The sequence below is a fragment of the Rhinolophus ferrumequinum genome, chromosome 6, assembly GCF_004115265.2.
Source record: "Rhinolophus ferrumequinum isolate MPI-CBG mRhiFer1 chromosome 6, mRhiFer1_v1.p, whole genome shotgun sequence".
NCBI lineage: Eukaryota > Metazoa > Chordata > Mammalia > Chiroptera > Rhinolophidae > Rhinolophus > Rhinolophus ferrumequinum.
Window position 1 is genome coordinate 40,034,361 of NC_046289.1, and position 22,555 is coordinate 40,056,915.

A 22,555-nucleotide genomic window follows, 5' to 3' on the forward strand; every position below is an offset into this window, starting at 1 on the left:
ACACCTTGCATTCACTGCCCTAGCCATCTTCCCACTAGGAAAATTTCTATGTATCCTTGCCGGCCCAGCATAAAGCATCACCTCTGTGAAATCTCCCTTGTTCCATACAAGAAGGACTATATCTAAATCCCTTTTTTTGTGTCACCACTGTAATTACAACCTACCTCTATTGTGTCACTTATTGTACTGTATTTTTTATTTTTTAAAGCCCCCTTTTCTAGAATGTGAGCTCAATAAGGGCAGGAGAAGGAACTTTATCTAGTTTTTGCATCTCCATAGCATAGATTTTGGCATATGAACACTTAATAAATGTTTGTTGAATAAATTGCTTTTAAAATGACAACGTTGTTATTAGAGGTCATACCTTCCTTCATCCAGATATTCTTTACAGCAAGAGTCAGAAGATACCCAAGGATTTGTGGACAATAAAACTCCTGAAATTACATTTAAAATTTGGTACGGTTTGGCAGGTTATGAAAGGGGTCGATTATGGAAAAATTGCAAGACCTCTTCTTTTAGGGGAAAAGGCAACATCACTGAGGAATTCCTTGAATAATCTAAGAATAGCTGTTCAAGATTAAATTTATTCCTCTTTAAGATTCTAAGGGAAAGGAAAGGGGTATTATAAGTTATTTCTTTTTTTTTAAACCATTTTATTTTCTTGTCATAACATTTTAAAGATGACAAGTTTTTTGTTTTTGTTTTTGTTTTGTTTTTTTAAGGAGGGCACCACTCACAGTGGCCCATGCAGGGATCGAACCAGCAACCTTGGTGTTATTGGCACCACGCTCTAACCAACTGAGGTAACCAGCCACCCCTATAAGTTATTTCATACAAGGATTTTTCTTAGCTTAATGTTTGAATAAACATCTACTATCTAATATCATATTGGTATTTTAAAGGAAAGTGTATCGCAGTTCACATCAAATTAGTGTATATTACTAAGGGACATGATGTCTAGATGTAATGATAAGCTCACTAACAGCAGCAGACTATCATTTGTAATTCCTGATATTTTCTCTTTTCTTTGGTAGCACTGGGGTTCTTATCCTTTTATGACAGAAACTCAATCAGTGTACTCAATTAAGAGGGATTAAGAAAACCAGATCTCCAAATAAAAGCACAAACACTTTTATTTTCAACAGTAGTGTTTTGTTACAATTTAGTGAAACAACAAATAAATACATTCATTGGCCACAGCTATACTTTTACCACCAGTTTGAAACTGATTATATAGCTGAGAAACACTGTTAAACAATAAAAAAGGCAGCTATGCATAAAAAAGCCACTAGCTATAAATTACACCTTTCATAAAACTACGACCAGCTATAATGAGTGGTGAGAATCTCAAAATTAATGGCCACCTAAATGAAATGATAAAAACAAGTACTGCTAATCACTGTAGAATTACACACGTAAGCAATGAAATGCACTGTTCTAATCAGTGAACCAAAAAGGAAGGTTTGAGATTGTTGTCATGTGCTTCAGTGCAGGATGAACAGGGAATCGGTAGCCCTTTGATTTTATAAACAACTCCTTCTTTCGAGACCAAGCCTAAAGTGCTCCTAGTGCTTTGGAATTTTTCAGCAAAAATTGGGCCAGAAGCTTATCTTTCTTTGTCTTTGGTGATGTGGGAGATGTGTATAAAGAGACAAATGCAAGAATTCAGGTACCCTAGTGAGTGATAAGAGTAAACTTATAAATCTCAAATTTGGAAGAATCAACTAATGGCACAGCTGAAAGAACCAAGTTATTTTACCTGAAATATTTTTTTAAAAATATTCTTTATCTGGTCAAATAGGAACATTACTTAGGGAAGCCTTACTAGAAAAAAATTACCTTATTTACTTTGAACCCCAAGGATTAACAAAGACAACTCAGATCTCTTCAGATAGCTCTAGATAGTTAGATACCTAACACTATTAGGAAAATAAATAGTTGGCATTCTGAAATCTAATAATTGAAGTTGTAATAAAAATATACTCAGTTAGATGTATGTTGTCATGTAAATACAAGGTTAACTTCTGTACTATGCATTTTTAAATAATTTGGTTACAATAGGAGAAATTATAAACAAAACCCAAAGTAACATGTGTAACTATAAGGTTATATTTCTTATTGAATTCAAAGTCATTTTGTATGATAGAAGAAATTTCTAAACTTTAATTAAAAAAAAAAGAAAAGAAAAATTTCTTTGGCTCTGTACTATCTTCCCAAAAGATTGACAGCATTAAAAGTTTTATTTGGGGGGGGGGTTATCGCATTTTGAGGGGTGTAAATGTCTAAATAGTACATTGCTTTGTACACCTGAAACTAATAAAAAAAACAGTTTTATTTATTCCTTGGGGTTTAACCTACTGTTATACTTTTGTGAAATTACTGCATCAATTATTTTAAAAGTTGAAAGGTATTTTAAGTAAGAGTAGAAATAAAACACAACTTGTAAGCAAAGTAGAAGACACAGAAGGGCAGTTGGATTAATTCCAGTTCTGAAGAAACAGATTAGCCGACAATTGTATAAAGTTAGGCATCTTTGAGCATGTTGTGACAACTCCCCAGTGTTGCCTGTTCCCTTAGCATCTTGAGGTATTCAGCATCTCCTTCTTTCCATATAGACACTGGTAGAAAGTGCATTTTAAAATTCTCTCTTACCCTACCACATATATGTATATGTGGTATATATATAATTTTTTAAATTTGGGATAGGACATTCAAGACAGTTTGAATGTAATTCTAAAAGCATTCCAATACTGTTAACCACTGGTTTTATACTTACCTAGTTAGTACTTCACATCAGTTTGCTTATTTAGTCTAGTGCTAGAATTAATCTGAATTAAATTTGATTTGGCTTTGCCCATATACAAGATATAAAAATGTGAAAACTAAAGAAGGACTTGTCTTACAAAGTATTGCACTTGAGTTCACTGCAATAATGTATTATGATTTAATTTACCTGAGGACAGTCCTGATTTTTAGGTAAAATCAGCTATATCTTGTTTCAGCTAAATCAAATGTTTTTGAAACTGTATTCATGTTTTAACTTAGATTTATATATTTTATGAATAATTCTTAAATGCATCTGTAAACTTGTTTAGTCCCAAGAAGTTTCTACAAAAATCTCTCTATGCAAAAACTACTATTGCTTTCTGGAAGAATCATGCTTAAACTACTACATATGTCTTAATCATACAAAATAATCACTTGACCAATTCTACTCAAAGTAGCCACATAATTTTCACTGGTATAATTTCTTCTTGAAGAAATGACTGTGGCTTTCCAAAGAACACTGCTGGTCATCACTGTAAAGATTTCCTACTATCATTTAAAAAAAATAATTGAATAGTTTTAGTTGGTATTTTACAATCATGCTTAAAAGAACTATATTCAATGATTACATGTTTTTAATAGATTTTTAAAAGAATGATACATTTTTATGCCTTAATTCTGTGCACTGTTCACACAAAATTTTTATTGGGTAAGAATTCCACATGGAGTACACCACTGAATACACAGGCTTTGATTTTAATAGAAATATTGCCTCCTAATTTCGTGTCCAATGTAATATCCTACTGTGACCACTGGAGTATGACTTTGGGGACTGCGGTGTACTCTTTCAGAATAAAGATAAAAGTGCAAATATGCATTTGGTGTTCCAAAGTCAAGATGTTTGGAGGCCACCAAGTGCCTTAAGCTCTAATCTCTCTTTTATCCCACTCCAAACTTTCCATTTTACTTCACTTTACTACGAAGAGGTCAAAAGTAATAGCCATGTCCTCTGCTGCACAGGGCCACATTTCCAGGCGTTGTTTTCGGTTGCCACAGATAATGGAATGTTTATGTAAATAAAATTTAAATGCATTGAATATACACATTCATGAAAAACAACAGATTCACCACGTGGCAATGCTGTCAGTTTTGTGGTGTTACATATAAGCTATGGTGATTGTTCAAATCTAAATTACTACAAGTAAAGAGTAAAGGAGCAGTGTCTGTCATGGGTCCATTCCGGTGGGGAGAGGCTGTGTAACTGCTGCCGCCACACCCGGTCATGGTGCCATACCAGCCCAAACCTTGTGAATTTGATAAACTGAAACAACAACAAAAAAGCCATAGGACTGGGATCAGGATATAATAAGTCACATTGGCATTTTTAGTTTTCAATTAATTTTATAATATAGTATCAAATACATTGAAATATATTATTTGCCAAATATCATTACTTTTTACAAAATTTAATGACTTGTCTAATATCCTTGATTCTATATCATATATTACAAAAGAATGTACTAGTTGAACTTGATTATCAGATAATAATAATGCTTATTATGTACTAGGCTACATTCTAAATCATTTGTGCACACACACACATGTAGAATTATGTACACACACACACACACACACACACACACTCATTTAATCTTCACATCAATCCTCTAGGTTCTATTACAATTCCTATTCTACAGATGAAAAACAGGCTATAAAAACTGAGGTGAAGTAACTTGTCCAGATGAAGTGAGGATGATAGAAAATGCTGTATCAACTGAAAGCATTATGTAGATGGTATTAAGGCTTTCACTTTCCCCTGATACAGCTAATGGTATGGATTTGCAATGGTTTTGGAATAAGGAGGGCCCAAGAAGATTTCCCATGGCATCTGAGCTTCCTAAGCGTTTTCTCTAGGTTTTCTCTGTGGATATAAAATCATTATAATAGTATTCCTTTTCTGTTCACCAACCTCCACCAGCTTTGAACCAACAAGGGATCCTGAAATGAAATGGTACCATTTTACCCCCAAAGGCATTTCTTAAATAAAGGTGCTATATGGGCTTTGAGTCCGAACATAGTTCTTTAGAGTACAGGTCCCACTATGCATTTAAATTTACTGCTCTAAGCTTCAATATTAAATGTTCTTATTTTTTGACATATATCACCAAATCAACTTTTTCATATTTGGGTTAAAGGTTAGATTTGTTCTTTTAAATCTATTTCATTATTAATATGGTAGATCTACCTTCCTTCTCTTGAGCTTCCCAGTCTTGGCAGGTCATCATCACTATCATATCGTCTTGGATTGTCGAAAAAGTAAGCTCTGGAACTATAACTATGACTATTTATCATGCCAGCGGGTGCCTGTGAACAAAGTATTAGATAGCATATGAAAATTTACTTTTCAATTAAGAAAGGAGGCAGGGATTTATAATGCTTGTTAGTGTTAAACTTTACCAAAAACAGAAAATCAATATAAATGTTCCATTATTTTTAAAAATAAGGAGAACAGGCATTACAGAATATTACGATAGCATACCAAATTCTGGTTTAATCTTTGTGCCCGGAAAAACAGAACCACCGACCATGCTGGCACATGTTCCCACAGAAAGAGGACCATTCCAAATACTATATACTCTTCTCCACTTATGTCTTCTATATGAGCCTGTAAATAGAGTATGGCAGAGGAATTTTGAAATCTGTTTTATGTATAAGCAATCATCCTCCACAATTAACTTACTTCAGGTAGGATAAATTAAAACATATCAACTATAAGTACATAAAACTCTAAATTAATTTTTCATATTTTGTGATTTCTTATGTAATTATATTTATCCTCTAAAAATATAAAAATGCATTGATGTTAAGTAGAATAAAAAGCTATTAACTTTTTCAATGCATCAATTTATGAAAACATTTTTAATACATGGATAAGGTAGAGTGATCACATTTTTAGTCCCCACGGTTGGAAGCAGTTTATAAAATAGACTATTGGGTCCAGCTGCTCCATATACAAATAGCACTTACCCTGAGTTACACCTGTAGGGAACATAACATGTAAGTCGCTCGGCTCTTCTGTTATTAATACTTAAAAATATGCTTTGGGGCCTAAACTCCATATTGAATTTCTTTCTATTCTAGTAGATGTTGGGAGAGAGAAGTGGGAAAGGGAGTGAAGAGAATCTGCCAGGTGGAACCACATATGAAAATTCCTTCTCCGTAGAAAGGTAACTGAAATTCTGATAAAAGGGGATTCCAGGGTTCCTTAAATTCAGTACAAAGTTAAACTAATATAAATAAAGATATGTCATATAGTACGTGAAACTGCACTTTTATGAAGGGAATGGAGAATGCTGGGCGGTTAAATATGTATAGCTAGAGTGCTAGGAATTACCATTACACACCTGGACACCCAAGGAACTATGAATGTTCTCCCATTATCAAGACTGATAATTCCAGATTTTCATAAAAGTCATTATTTAAACATCTATAACTGAAGCACATATTTAGGTTCTATATAGTTCTTAGGTAAGAGAATTAATTTCATCCTAACAAATTAAAGACATATCCATAGTCACTAGATAATGAGAGGCAATCAATTTATTTAGAGATATTTAAAAACTATCCTTAGTAAAATAAGTTTATGTCCAATAGATTTATGGCCCTATTCATATTATTTACAAAAAGAAAACAAAATACTCCTTTGGGAGAAGTTCTCTCTGAAGAATGATTTGAAGTACTACGTGTAAAATGAGGATTTTAAACACAGAATTTTAAGTCTGATTATTAATAGAAGCTAGAGATTCCATAAAATTGTAAGTCAAACACTTAAAATATTCTCCTAGTTAAGGCTAACTTCATTATCCTGTTACTACATTGGCAATACATGGTAGGTACTTACCTTATCTGAAAGATTATCCCAGGCATAATTAAATGGACTTTCTAATGTATCCTGAGATATGGTGATCACCACCAAATTATAACATGCTCTTGAAGAGTAGAGAAGAATGACTACAGAGCCTACGACAACAGTCTGGCACAGAGACATACCCTAAAAGAAATAAAAATCATGATACTCTGCATATTTGTCATGACAAGCTATTTATCCACACACAATATATAATCACCTCCTGCAATGCTTTCTTAGAAAACACTGAAAGAGCACCTGTTGAAATAAACTATTATCTTCCTTTACAATTCCTATTCTTAGAACCACTTGTGTTTTAAACTACTCTATTAATACAAGTTCTTTGTCAACTTTCCCAATGGCAGCTGGAGGAAGACTTTTTCTGCCACAGTTACATTACTTCCTTAAGTAATATATGAGTAGACAAGTTGGCAAAAGATCTGAGCTATAATGGATATTAATCAGAGAGCTAGTTTAGCCATAGTGAGAAAAGAATGGGAAATAGAAGCATTAGTCCATTTGATACATTTAATTTCCAATAAGATACAAAATTAGAACAGAAATACAGCTCCTATGTTATTTGCTTCATTCTATTAGACTCTATTAGAGGTATATTAATCCCCTACTGATATGATCATGTGGATTCCAAAGTAATGTAGGCACCAAATGCACTTTCAAATCCGTAACATTGTAATATGAAGGCTTTTCATTGTTTCCTAAATATAGAAAGCCCTTATAACTAGTAGTTCTCAACTGGAGTGTGTATATTGGAGAGGGGTATGGTATCAACTTTTGCAAGGATCTTAACCTGGGGTTTGTATTTTAATACTATTTGTTTCTTTTGTAATCCTATTTATCTTATGCATTAAAAACATTATTCTGAGAAGTGACACAATTGCCAAAGAGATCCACTGCAAAAAAACACGTAATATGGGGTTTTAGAAGTTCGGGTTTTGGTTGTCATAATGATTAAAGTGCAATGATTGCATGGAGCGCACGAGGGCCAAGGATGCTGCAATTCACAGGAGCTTCTCTACATAAGAAAATTTTTCTCTGATATTTGAAACTTTCCAGTGTGTTCCTGGACATTCACAAAGATGAAAATCCTGTTTATAATGATCTTAGCTGAAACCTAATTCTGTTTTACATATAAACAAAGTTTATGTTTGCATAGTTTAAATAGATGTCCAACATTTCTAGAAACACATATAACTTGTAAATTGAGGGAAATTTGTCCTTTGTTTTGTTCAGAACTTTGTAAAGAATGGTCAAATATTTCAGAAAATCGTGAAACTGACAGCAGTACAGCTTGTGGTATGTAAAGGCACCAATGCAATTTGCACACCTGTAATAGTCGGCATTTGTATAGCAGCTGTCCTATTCAGTTTCGATGTATAGATACCTACAAGCATCTGACTACACCACGCCTCAAAATTTACATATTGAAATACTTATTAATTAATTTCCTTTTATTTCCTCTTTCTATTACAATTAGGGTAATTACACTGAATTTTTGAAGTTATGTGTGTAGGTAGGTTAAACACTCTATTAATTTCAGGATAGAAACAGGTTATTAAAAATGTTCGTTATTAGAAGGGTGCACTGAGTCTGCAGGATTGAGAACATTATTATAAATGACTTCCTTATAAGAACAACACATTTTAGAGGTAAATAAGAAGAAAGAGAACTAAAAGATGAAAGATATATTAAAAAAATGTTGGGACAGTAACAGAGTGCCTTCTCTGAGCTAACCCACTACCATAACAAAAAGTATGTGTGAAAATAAATAAAACCCCAGCAAGATCAAAATCTTTTAAAATAAAGGCTAAAATTTTCTACAATGGGCATTTTTATTTTTGTGAATCCAAAAAATGTTGTTAATACAAGTTAATCTAAAACCAATTCCAATCCAATTTTAAAATAATGTATTATTAAAGTTAGGTAACCAGAAAAATTAGAATGCTCTAAGCATTACCATTCTTTAAAATAACCACAAGTTTATAGTCACTGCTTTCTGAAATAAGATGTATTAAAAAATACATCTTTTAATATGGAGAGACTCTGCTTACACTTGTAAATACTATAAAAACCCTTAAAAAAGAGGTTGTGAGAAAAGAGCAAAGACTTAGTAATACCAAAACAATAAAACAAAATAAAGCAAAATTGTAGCCAAATTACATACATATAACAATGAAAGAAGCTCATTGATTTAGAACACAAATTCTTCCTGCAAAATACAGGATTACAAAACAAAAAAAAACACAAATCCAGCAACATGGAAAGTGTTGTCAAAAAGTTAAAGAAAATCTTTCTAACAATCAATCATTATAACAAATAATTCTACTCAGGAGTAATCCTCAAGGAATGATTCTCTGTTCCTACATACCACTGTTTTTAGAAATTTCACACTTGACAAGAAGAGTTAACACCTCACTTCAGTATGCAGATCCTTAACTCTTCAGTATGCATATTATTAACTAGAATTCAATATTTGTTTAGATACTTTTAGATTGCAGATAGTCAGAAACCTCAACTTACCATTCATTGAGTTTTGACAACTGTGTACATCTGTAAAACGCAAATATCTACCAAAATAGAGAACATTACCATCATTCTAGAAAGTTCCCTCACACCCCTTCCCTCAAACCCCCAGACAAAAATACTCTCCTGTTGTTTTTACCGACTTTGTTCTGCCTAATCTAAAACTTGATATAAATGAAATCATAGAATATGAACTCTTCTTTAGGTTTATTCACTCAGCATGTTTTGAAATTCACCCATGTCGTTGGAAATACCAGAAATTAGGTCTTTGGATTGCTGAGGTGGATAATTAGGGTGACCCACTCCTGGTTTGCTTCAGAGTTTTCTAGTTTTAGCACTGAAAGTCCCACATCCCAGTAAACTTCTCAGTCTTGGGCAAACCAGGACAGTTAATCACATTAATTCCACTGCATAATTATGTGTTTGTTTATATGACAGTTTAATTGTCCATTTTATCTTCCTGTTGGACAGGATCTATGAATATTCTTATACAAACATTTTTGTGGATACATGCTTTCACTTATTTTTTTGGCAAGTACCTAAGAATGGAATTGCTGGGTCATATTTTAGGTATAAGTTCAGCTGTATAAGCAACTGCCAGATCTTTTTCAAAATGGATATATTAAGACTTCCAACAAAATATTAGAGTTCCAGTTGCTCCACATCCTAGACAACATTTGCAGTTGTTAATCATTTTAAGTTTAGCCACGCTGGTGGATGTGTAGGAGTTATCTCATTTTGGTCTTAATTTTCATTTCCCCGATGACTAATGATATTGTGCTTATTGGCCATTTGTGTATCTTCTTTGTGAACAATCTATTCATATCTTTAACCACTTCTAAATTGGGTTACTTTTCTTTTTTTATTATTGAGTTGTAATTTTATGCATTGAGATCTCCATATATGCTGGAAATGAGTCTCTTGTCAGATACATGTATTGCAAATATTTTCTTGAAGTCCATAGCGTGGCTTTGCATTTTCTTAATCTTCTTTTCGAGAAATTTTAAATTTTAATTAAGTCTAATTTATCAATTTATTCTTTTGTAATTACTTGCTATGACCTAATAAATCTTTGCCTATACCCAAGTTATAAAGACGTCTCCTGTGTTTACTTTCAGAAGCTTTAGACTTTTTCATTTATATTTATGTCTATGATTTACTTTGAATTTTTTTCTTAGTATGAGATGGACTTAGAGGTTTACTTTATTTCATATGGATATTCATTTATTCTAGCACCACTAGTTAAAAAGATTTCCTTTTCATTTTGGATTGCTTTAACAGCTCTGTCAAAAATCAAAAGACCATATAAATGTGGATTGATTTCTAGGCTCTCTATTCTATTCCACGGATCTGTTTGTCTATTTTATGCCAGTAGCACACTATCTTAATTATTGTAACTTTGTACTAACTTTCAAAGTCCTGTAGTATAAGTCGCCTTTTCCCCCAGGATTACTTTCTGCACTGTTTAATACAATAGCTATTAGCCACATGTGACTATTTACACTTAAATTAAATTAAAAGATCAATTCCTCTGTCACAGTAGCCACCTTTTAAGTGCTCAGCAGTCACTTGAGTATAGCTAGCTACCATAATGAACAATGCAGATAGGGAATAGTTTCATCAGCGCAGAAAGTTCTACTTTTTAAGTATCTTAGGTCCTTTGCATATTCATATAAATTTTACAATCAGCTTGTCAATTTCTATTTTTTAAAAAAACCTCATTGTAGAATTATGATTGGGATTGCATTGAATCTATAGATCATTTTAGGAAGAACTGTCACTTTAACAATACTGAATCTTCCAATCCATGAACAATGGTCTTTATTGATTTGAGTCTTCTTTAATTTCTCTTAACAATATTTTGTAGTTTTCAGTATAGAGGTGTTGCTTGTGTTTTAGAAAATTTATTTCTAAGTATTTCGTTTTTTGATGTTATTGTAAATGGAGTTGTTTTTTGAATTTCATTTTCTAATTGACTGCTCTTGGTATATACAAAATACAATGTAATTTTATATTTTGACCTTGTATCCTGAGAACTTGCTTCACTCACTTATCAGTTCTCATAGTTGTTTAGTAGACTCCTTAAGATATTCTACATAAACAATCATGTTATATACAATTAGAGACAGTTTTACTTAATTTCCAACTTTATACTTTTTGTTTTTTTTCCTTGTTTTACTGGACTGTTGAATTGACATGGTGAGACTAGACATTCTTGCTTTATTCCCAGTCTTAAAGGCAAAACATTCAATACTTTGACTATGATACAGATTGTAGGTTTTTTTCTTAGATGTCTTTTATCAGATTGAAGAATATTCCTTGTGTTCCCTATGAACTGAGAGTTTGTTGTTGTTCTTTAATACCATAAAGGGTGCTGGATTTTGTCAAAAGTTTATTCTACATCTATTCAAATGATTATTTCATTTTTTCCCATTGTTCTACTAATACAGTGAATTACATTGATTGATTTTTCAAATGTTAAAGCAACATTGCTTTCCTGGGATAAACTCTCCTTGGTCATGATGTATTACTATTATTTTTTATATATGTTGCTTAGATTCTGTGTCTCTAAGTATAAGGGATAGTAGTTTGTACTTTTAATTTGTTTTGTAATCTTTGTTAAGTTTTGGAATCAGAGTAATGTTATTTTCATAATTTTTTAGGAAGCATTTCTTCCACTATTTTCAAAAGCGTTTGTATAATATTGGTGTTATTTCTTCTTTAAATATTTCAGAGAATTAACAAATGAAACCTGGAGTTTTCTTTGAGGGAGATTTCTGATAACAAATTTAATATTTTTAACAAATAAAGGGCTATTCAGATTTGTATTTTATCTATCAGTTTTGTTGTTTTATTTTTGAAGAAATGTCCATTTCATCTAGGTTATCATATTTACCCACAGAGTTGTTTATGTAATATTCCCTCATTTTTTTTCTAATGTCTATAAGATCTATGATGTTAATCCCTCTTTCATTCAGTATTGACAATTTGTATTTTACTCTGCTCTTTTACTGCATTATCAAATTTGTTGATATATTCATAGAATTAACTTTTGGCTTTAATTTCTTTATTTTCTGTTTCATTGATTTCTATTTTCATCCTTCTTATTTCAGTCGTTCTACTTACTTTGGGTTTACTTTTTTAAAAAAATTTTTTTTTCTCAGTTTTCCCCTGTGGTTTCTAAGGTTGAACCTTAGCTCACTGATTTTATATCTTTCTTCTTTTCTAATAGACCATTTAAAACTATACTATTCTCTTCAAGCACTATTTTAGCAGCATTCACAAATTTTGGTATATTGTATTTCATTATCTTTCAGTTTAAAATATTTTCTAATTTACCATGTGATTTATTCTTTTTCTCACGGGTTATTTGGAATTATGTTGTATAATTTCCAAATATTTGAATGCTTTTAGATATCATATTGATATTTAATTGCATTGTGGCCAGAGATCACTCTCTGATTCCGCTCTTTTGAATATATTGATACTTGTCTTATGGTCCATTGCATGGTTTATTTTGACCATTTCCTTGCACAGTTGAAAGGAATGTGTATTCTCCAGTTATTGGGGGTCGATTAGCTCAAGGTTGTTGACAGTGTTGTTCAGATTTTCTGTCTACTGATTTTTTTTCGTTTTATCAATTGCTGAGGATAGGGCATTAAAATCTCCAACTATGATGGTGGAGATTTTTTTCCTTTTATTTCTATTCGATAAGTAAGTCATTTTCCCTTACTTATTTCTTATATTTTGGCTTTATATACACATTTATGATTTTTATGTCTTTCTGATGAAATGTACCTCTTTATATTTGGTAATATCCTTTGCTTCCTGATGAAAAGTACCTTTTCATGTCGGGTAATACTCTTGGTCTTGAGGTCAATTTTATCTGATATTAAAGTGCTTTCTTATGCTTACTGAATGCATAGCAAATTAGTTTCCATCTATTTATTTTCACCTTATATTTGTCTTTATATTTAAAGTGCATTCTGGAAGTCAGCATATAGGTGGGTCTTGTTTCTTTAGAAATCCATTTTGACAGTCCCTACTTTTTAACAGGGGTGAGTCCATTAACATTTAAAATAATTGGTGATGTCTTTGGATTTAGATCTTACAATTTACTATTTGTTCTGTGTTTGCCCCTCTTGTGTTTTGTTGTTGGTGTTGTTTGTTGTTCCTCTATCCATAATTTCCTGTATCCTTTCAGGTTAACTGAATATTTTTTAGAATTCCATTTTAATCTAATGGATTTTTTAATCTATCTGTCTATCTATCTATCTATCTATCTATCTATCTATCTATCTATCTATCTATCTATCTATCTGCCTTAAGTGGTTGCTATAGGGCAGCAGTTCTTAAAGTGTGGTCCAGGGACCTTAAAGATTAAAATCAATATGATTTTAAAAAATACTAAGCTGTTATTTGCCTATTATACTGTCATTCTTTTTTGAATGTATAGCACTTTTCCGGAAGCTACATGATAACGTGATGACGTCCATCCACACTGTGTGTACATGTGTATTCTTGTGTTTTCTAAATTCCTGATATAATAGAAATAGGGTATAAATTTGCACATGTCAGAGATTATTAACTCAGTTTGTTTTCTGTTACTTTTACTGCATTCTTGCTAGTTTTCTTTGGTTATACCTGCTATACCTGCTGAAACATCATTATCATCCAATAAGTAGTTATTTTGAAAACCTAAAAATTTCCTTGTAACCCATATAGAAACACAACAGGTATACTTTATAGATTTGTTTTACAATATTAAAGAATTTCCTCCAAAAACTTAGAAAATTTTAATTTGATAAACTCATAAGTCATATTTTATTCTAAATTTAAAAATTTAATTTTTTCATATTAAATAATGGATTACTGCTTACAAACGGGGAGTTATTACTTAGTGGGTACAGAGTTTCAGTATGGGAAGATGAAAATGTTCTGGAGATGGACAGTGGTGATGGCTGCACAACAATGTGAATGTACTTAATGCCACTGGACTGTACACTTAAAAATGATAAAAACGGCAAATTTTATGTTATGTGTATTTTACAATAAAAAAAATCTTTCTCAACACATAGCTTCCCTGTTTACCTCTAAGATGCTGGGCAAGATGAAAAGTGTTAGAATTCTCTGACTCAACGAAGAAAAGAATCTACCTCACAGAAACTGGGTGAAACTGATTTCTTGTTTTGCTTTATCAAATTAAATATAATGAAAACTATCTTTCAATGGGCTTTATAAATGTCAATAATTTACCGTATTGTGTCTTCTGCAACAGAACATTGTTGAATAGCATTATGGACCAAGCATCATTTTGAGACCAACATTCAGAGTTTAAAGCAAAAGAAAGTGAAATATTAAATACAGGGATGGCAAGAACTTTAAACATCACAAACTGTTTTTATAACTTTCCAAAGTGGAAATGAAAAGGCCATTCAAGCATTTCCCAGGCTAAGTTATTATACTGCATTGGCTGGTAAAGTACACACAATAGCTCAGAGACGAGTAAAGCCTTACATGGTTGACACTGCTGAATGCCTGCTGGATGGAAAGACCATAAAAGAAGTTATAGCATTGCCGTTTTCCAATAATAGAGAAGTTTACCTATTTAAAAATTTAACTGAAAACATAAAGAGTGATTTAATATCTTGTCTACGGAATTATATTTTTGCCTTACAAATAAATGAATCTGATGGAGCAGGACTAATTTTCTTTGTATTCATATAGTGTCAATACCAACTATTCATTCAAGAAGATATTCTTTTATGTCAATGCCTGAGTAGAAATACAAGTGGTACTGAAATACTCAAAGTGTTGAAAATTCTTCGGATTGTTTGTCCTGGGCCAACTGTGTTCACCAATGATACAAAAGCAACGGTGGGTAAAACTTCTGCGCCTTAACACAAATCAAGGCAGTGGCACCAAACTATTGTATTCTTCACTACTATGGACTTCCAGTTAACAAAGAGTCAGTTTCAGTTAAGAATATCCTTGATGAAGCAGTGAAAATATTAAATATTGACTCTAGAGTATGTGTGTATTTAATACTCCGTGATGAGACATGCACTTAAAGCAATTCTGCTGCATACAGTTGCTGAAGTACAGTTGTTGTCGTGAAGAAAAGCACTTATGTGATTGTCTTGCAAGCTGAACTAGCCACATTTTTTCAGGGAATACTATTTTTTACTTAACAGACAACTATGGCAGACAAACAATGGTTATTCAGACTTGGTTACTATATTTGGCATACCTTTTTTCAAAAATAAATGAAATGAGCCTGTCACTTCAAAGAAAACACCTGACAATGATGAAATACGAACTTTCAAGTGAAAATTAGAATTTTTGAAAACTTGTAAGCACTTGTATCCACTGTAAGACTGGCAGCTTCCCAAAACTTAAATGCTTTTCTAATGAGACTGGTGGTGATATTAACAAATGTGATTTTTGGATATTGTCAATGAAATGTATCAACATTTTGAAGATCTGTGGCCACTCTTTTCCAATGATCAATGCATGATGTTACAAAATTATTCAACGTGCAAGATAGACCAATGAAGAGGACAGTTAGGTTCACTAATAGTGTTTCAGGTTCCACATGACAACTAACCTTTAAGAAACCTCCACTTCAGAGTTTTGGTGTAGTATAAAAGAATACCCACAATTTTCTGAAAAGGCTATTAAAATTCTCCTCCATTTTCCAACTACATGTATGTGTGAGGATGAATTTTCTTCATATACTGCAACCTAAACAACATATCACAACAATTGAATGCAGAAGCAGACATGAAAATCTAGCTGTTTTCCATTAAGTCAGATATTAAAAGAGATTTGCAAAATGTAAAGCAATGTCCACTTTCTCACTAATTTATTTTTGCTTTGGGAAATATAATTATTTTTAATAAAAACATTATTCATGTTAGCATATAGTGGATTTATTGTTATTTTAAATGAATAAATGAATATTTTTAGAATTTCTCAATTTTTATTTCTGATTTATATCTAGGTAGTTTTATTCTACATGAACAAAAGCTCTTTGGGGTCCTCAATAATTCTTAGGAATGTAATAGGGTCTTGAGACCAAAAAGTTTTAGAACCACTGCTCTAAGGATTATAATACATATCCTTAACTAAGTAATAGTTACTATTATACCACTCAACATAAAATATTAGAATCTTGCAACCATATAGGTCCATTTTTCCCCTCATTTATGCTATAGCTGCTATAGTTGTTATATACATTATGTATATAGAGAAATATACATATATATATAGCTACATATGTATACCTCACGTTATAATTTTTGTTTCTTATATTTTAAAGAGATTAAGAAATTATATTTACCCACACATTTACTATTTCTTGTGTTCTTCATTCCTTCCTGAAGAGCTGAAATTCAAGCTGGTTTTACTTCCCTTCAGTTGTAGAATTTTCTTAGCATTTCTTGTAGTGAAGATCTGCTGGTAACTAACCCTCTTAGTTTTCTTTTATCAGAAAATATTTTTATTTCTTCTTCATTCTTTAAGAATATTTTCACTGGGTATAGCTCTGAGTTGACAAGATTTGTCTTTCAGCATTTTAGAGATATTGTTTCCATGTCTTCTGGCCTCCATTATTTTTGATAAGAAGTGAGTGATCATTTGAATCAATGTTCCTTTATGGATGGATCATTTTACTCTGATCTCAAGATTTTTTTTATTATTTTTGGTTTTAAGTACTTTGACTATAATGAACCTAGGTGAGACTTTCTTTGTATTCACCTTGTTCGGGTTAGTGAGCTTCATGAAACTGGAAATTCTGTCTTTTATTAAAATTGGAAAATTTAGATCATTATTTCTTCAAATATTTTTTCCCACCTCATTTTTTCCCCTCTTTTCCTTTGGGTATTGCAATTACATAACTAGGCTCTGAGACTCTGTTCATTATATTATCTTTCCTCCCTACCCTTCTCTGTTCTTCAGATTGGATAATTTCTATTGATTTAAATTCATTGACTCTTTCTTCTTTCATCTCCAATCTGCTGTTAAGCCCAAGTAGCGACTTTTTAATTTTAAATATTATATTTTTAATTCTAGAATTTATTTTTTATAGTTTCTATTTCTCTTGAGATTTCCTATTTATTTATTCATCCAAGTATATTTTCCTTTACACTCTTGAGCACATTATAAAATGTTTGTCTGATAAATCCAACATCTAGGTCATCTGTGGAGGATTGCTTCCAATGACTGCTTTTGGGTTTTGCTTTTTGCTCTTGAGTATGTTATAGTTTTCCTATTTCTTCATATATCTAGTAATCTTGGATTGTGTTCTGGACATTGTGAGTGACATGTTTTAGAAAATCTGGATTCAGTTATATTCCTTAGAAAAGTATTGATTTTTCTTTTTCTTTCTCTTTTTTATTTTTATTATTTTTTTTTTTAGCAAAAAATTAGTTTGGCTAGACTCGAATCCCAAACTGTCTCCCATGCGTGGATAGCAGGTGAAATCTCAGCTCAATTCTTTTATTTTTAACTGTGCTGCTTGGAGTCTGTCCTGCACATGTGTAATTCATGTATCAGAATTTGGCAGTTTATAATCAGAATTTGGGGTTTTCTCTTTCTGGCTGTCTTCTTCATGAGATTTTCCACTCACTTTCCATCTGTGGTAGTTACTTGAATTTTGTCTTCTGAATTCTTCAAGCAAGTAAAATAGCAGATTTCTCTTCAGGTTTTGACTGCCCCATGGATGGGACTTCCCGCTGGCTAGAAGCTGTAAAAAACAGGAAACTCACTCAGTGTCATTTCCTTCTTCTAAGTGGTTGTTCTCCAGTGCCTCCAGTGCTTTTTAGATTTTGTCCAGAATTTATCATTGCTATCTGTGGAAGTTTGGTCCAATAGAAGCTACTCAGCCATTACTTGAAGCAGAACCCTGCACATATTTTTTGAAACCATGTCACAAATGCTATTTCCTATTTTAATTAAAATGCCAAACTAAACATCAAAAATAAGAAAACAAAATACTAGTTTCACTAATAAATTTAAATATATATTTTGATAATTATAAGGCCTAAACAGTTTCAAAAATAGCTTAAGGAAAGTAAGACATTGTGAAATTAGATCTCTGGTTCCTATGGCACTACCATCACGGAGTTGACGGTTTTGAATGGGGTGGACCTTCTGGACATGAAAAAAAAAAAATCTGAAAATGCTAGTTGGTCTAGCAAAAGAGTCTAGAGTATAAAGGGAAAGCTACTTGAATGTAGCAGTAGATAAAAGTTATAAATGCAAAGTTGTAAGGGATTTTTTCAATGAAACCAGCATACAGTAGGTCAACTCAGCAACACAAGAACGAATAAGATTTGAGGTTTAAGAACTGGAGTAACAAAGGCAACAAACTAAAGAAGTGCCACAGCTTAAGATGGGTAAAGTAAATCCCAGTAACTCAAGAAATTATAACAGAATATTGAAAAGATGGCAATCATGCTTATTCCAGATGATGATGTAGACTCTATTTTTCAAACACCATCCTCCCCAAATTCTGGTAAGTCATATTTCAGGGTGGTAGAAGAGAAACACTAATAGTATTTTAATCTGTTTCTTTAATCAGAGCCTAAGTTACCATAAACCGCTGCTTTAGTCTTACAGGATCAGCTGGTCTCCATGAAATATAAGAAATATAGTTTAGTTGAATGGTACTGTGTGTCTGCAAGATGCTAATGCTGCCTGCTATCCCACCAGATTAATTAATACGGATCAAAGGTTGAGTGAACATGGGGCAGAAAGGTTTACATAAAAATGAAAACTGTTAGAAGTCAGGAGAGAGAGAGAGAGAATGCATTATTTGCAAGTGGCTTACTGGGCTGGGACACAAGCTAATCTTGAATATCTGACGATGATTCCTTTTACACTCTTACCCAGATATAAAACTGTGCTGATCCCTGACTAGAGATATAAACCTAAAAGCTTAATTTTATTCCCACCCTGCCGTTGAGTGGTCTTTCATATAGATAATCCCAATTTGCCATTTTAGGGACTAAGCTTCTACCATCGGTTTAAACTGCTTTGTGCTAAGTTATTTTCTCCTTTAAAAATGATATGTCTTCTTCTATATTCTTATGAATATTCTTATTGTTCTGAAATGCAAATGAATATTAGAATAAAAATAATGGCATCAGTATGTATTTTAATGTTAAAAGTTATGTAATTCTGATTAAAAGTAAATACATTAGAAAGTACCACAGAAATCATACAAATGAAGGCAAAGCAAACCGCAATAAAAATAAAAGAATCTTAATGGGAGAAAAAGACCAATACTAAAAATCATGTCAATAAATATAAGCTATTTGCTTACACTATGAAAAGTTTGTAAAAAAAACTCCAAACTCTATAATAGTTTGTCTGACTTAATGAAACACATGAAATGTTACCAATAGACAAAAAGTTAGGTCTGTTATGCACATGCAAATAAAACTGAGATTGTAATAAATGATACAGAATCAAAATATAATTTAAAAGGCTGTTACATAAGTTCAACAATATATGGCCCAAAAATTTCTAAGAAACACTAGTTAAATATTAGATAAAATGTAATCTGTCAAAGACATCAACCTTTATCAAAATCTGGGTAGAATGGTACATAACTAAGGCAGACTAAAGAAAAATGAAAATAAGATATTTAAAAGAGAAATCCTGTTCTTCAGTGATTCTCATTCTTTTTTTGGATCACTGTTTCTTTTGAGAATTTGATTCCATATATAGGACCCCTCTCCAGATAAATTTTGCCAAGAATCTCAGGTATTCGAGAACTTCCTTAAGCTACACTGCCATCTTCTAGTACTCATTAGGATCATAAGAGCTAACATTTATAAGCACTTCCCAAATGCTAGGCCCTCTACTAAGCACTTTATATGCATTTTCCTGTAATCCTTGTAACAACCTCCTAAGGTAGGTATTATTACTCTTATCCTCATAACAACCTATGAGATCAACACTATCATTTCCATTTTATAGATCAGGAGAGTGAAGCTGAGAGATGCTGTTACATGTTCAATGTCACAAAGCCAATAAGAAGGAAAATGGGATTTACATCCTTATCTCTGGGATCCCAGGTTTCCAGCTCTTAATCACTACAATATACAGTCTCTTACTAAGGTCTTTCCAAATTAATTTTAAAAATCGATATAACTGAAAACAGAAACATAAATATATCTAAAAGTATATCCAATCTCTTTTCTATTTACAGCATCCTCATTGAAAAGGAGAATTTGAAATAGTTACAGACATACACAAAAAATAAAAAACTAAACAGGAGTGTGTGTGTGTGTGTGTGTGTGTGTGTGTGGTGTGTGTGTGTGTGTGTGGTGTGTGTGTGTGTATGTGTGTGGTGTGTGTGTGTGGCGGAGGGTGAGGGGTGGTGGTGGTAAGAAAGAATAAATTAGAGGTAGAGCCAGAACCAAAACTGGGTATGATAAGGTCATCTATGATTGATGAGTCACATAATTGCCTCCGAACAACATAGTAACCAGAGGAGAGAAGATTTGATCAATACTGTTTTACCTGCTACTGAACTGGAGAAAGAGATCTTTTCTGGGGAACATGGTGTAGACAATATCCTTAACGCTATTATACAATGATGACTTTAAGATATGTGTTTCTTACAAGAAACTTTTTACATATTTCTTGATGTAGGCCAAAGCGTAAAGTCAGAGTGTAGATCAGAAAAGACAATTCTATACAGGGAACAAGGCAGTCTTAGCATAAAACTTCGCGATGATCTGGATTGGACTGAGGATAAGATGTAGAATAGGTAGGAAATGGGCAGACAGTATATCCTTCAGGGAATCTTTTTGGAAATTAAGTTTTTGAATTTAACAGTTGAGAGTTTATTTTCTCTAAAAAGAACCTGGAGTGCAGAAATTCTACAGTGTTTAGTAGGCCGGATTCATATGCATGGACAAGCAAGCAGAGAATAAAACTGGCAACTTCTTATTGAATAGAGGGCCTGAACAGGACAGAAGTCTGAATTTTAGACTTCCCCCCAAAGTGAGATGAAAGAAGACCTATATAGAGAGATAATATCTAATTCACACTGATGTGTAAATATGTCACGGTTGAGACATGTTCGAAATGCAAAGAGCAAATGCTCTTTGTTTTTGTTAAATAAGAACATTGCTGCATTACAACAAGATTATGGAAAGCTGCCAAAGCAGTACTTGAGAAAATATATTGCTCTAAATATCTTCATTAGTTTACAAAATACTAAATTAAGTATCTATATAAGAACATACGCATAGCCATGGAAAAAAGAAACCTCAAATAAGTAAGAAAATTAAAAAATGAAAAAGCAGAAATAAATTATTCAAATTATATAACTTATATTTAAAAAGCTTATATTTAAATAACTTATATTTAAAAAGCAATAACTTATATTTAAAAAGCAAGTTAGAGTTGCTACTTTGAAAAAAGAGAACCAAATCATAGCACTGTTCTAGTCGCTAGAAGAATAAAATAAAATTTAAAGAGAATTTAGATAGAGTTATTTCTAAATTTTATTTTGGAGATGGAAGAGAAGGGACCAAATTAAATTCCTAAAAGTTTTAGGGGGAAAAATTAGTTATGGCTTTAAAGTTGGGTAAGATAAGGACAACATGTATAGAGCACTGGGAGAGGGAAGACATTCCTGCAAGATGAGACAGGGTAAGGATATAGGGACAGGAAACATACTATATGCCATTTACAAATAAGGTAGGTCAGATTTGCTTGAGATAAATTATGGAGGACCTCATCATCACTGAATAAATATGTAGCAGAAGGAAGAGTGAAAAGAGATAAACAAAGGACCAAAGTCTGAGCTTTAAGGAAATGCTCTTAGGGATAGCAAGAAACAGTGTTACTGTGAAAGTAGAGAAGGGAGTTGGCTCAACCGACATTTGTTGATTAAATAAGAGAAACTATATATTGTTATAGAAGTCAGAAAACAAAAACGAGCCTAGTGATTTTACAAGAAGAATGTGACAGCAAGATGATGTATGGAAGTTTATAATCTAGTTAGGAAGATCAAGAGCTACATAATAGTACAATGTAATACAAATAATCCAGTATTTCATGTTGTATTTACCTTTATAGGTACGTATTTGAACATTTCTTTCTGTAATATTGCTAGGGAATTCTGAATCCATGCATCTTTTAAATTTAATACTTAAAAAAAAAGTCAATACTGTTCATATGATAGTTAGGGGAAGATGTTTGAAATAATTCTGGAGGAGTTATCAGATGAATTTTTCTCCTCAGATTGGCAACTTTACTATATTCAGAGAACTATTTCGAAGCAAGTAAAACCAAACTTAGAAAATTTCTAGGTATCCA

The 22,555-nt window shown here is 32.3% G+C and overlaps 1 protein-coding gene across 2 annotated transcripts in view; it reads right to left on the bottom strand.

The window, feature by feature from the left end:
- Window positions 1–1,087: 1,087 nt before the first annotated feature.
- GPR137C (G protein-coupled receptor 137C) overlaps window positions 1,088–22,555 on the bottom strand; it is a 50,696-nt gene continuing 29,228 nt past the window's right edge. Inside the window, exons 4-8 of one of the 2 annotated variants that reach the window (XM_033109450.1) lie at window positions 17,844–17,960; window positions 6,668–6,817; window positions 5,306–5,431; window positions 5,012–5,130; window positions 1,088–4,087 (exon numbers count right to left, since the gene is read on the bottom strand). In XM_033109450.1, the coding sequence (XP_032965341.1) occupies window positions 3,910–4,087; window positions 5,012–5,130; window positions 5,306–5,431; window positions 6,668–6,817; window positions 17,844–17,960 (690 nt within the window). In that variant the 3' untranslated portion in view covers window positions 1,088–3,909. The remainder of the gene's footprint in view (window positions 4,088–5,011; window positions 5,131–5,305; window positions 5,432–6,667; window positions 6,818–17,843; window positions 17,961–22,555) is intronic. The other variant, XM_033109451.1, reaches the window with a different exon arrangement.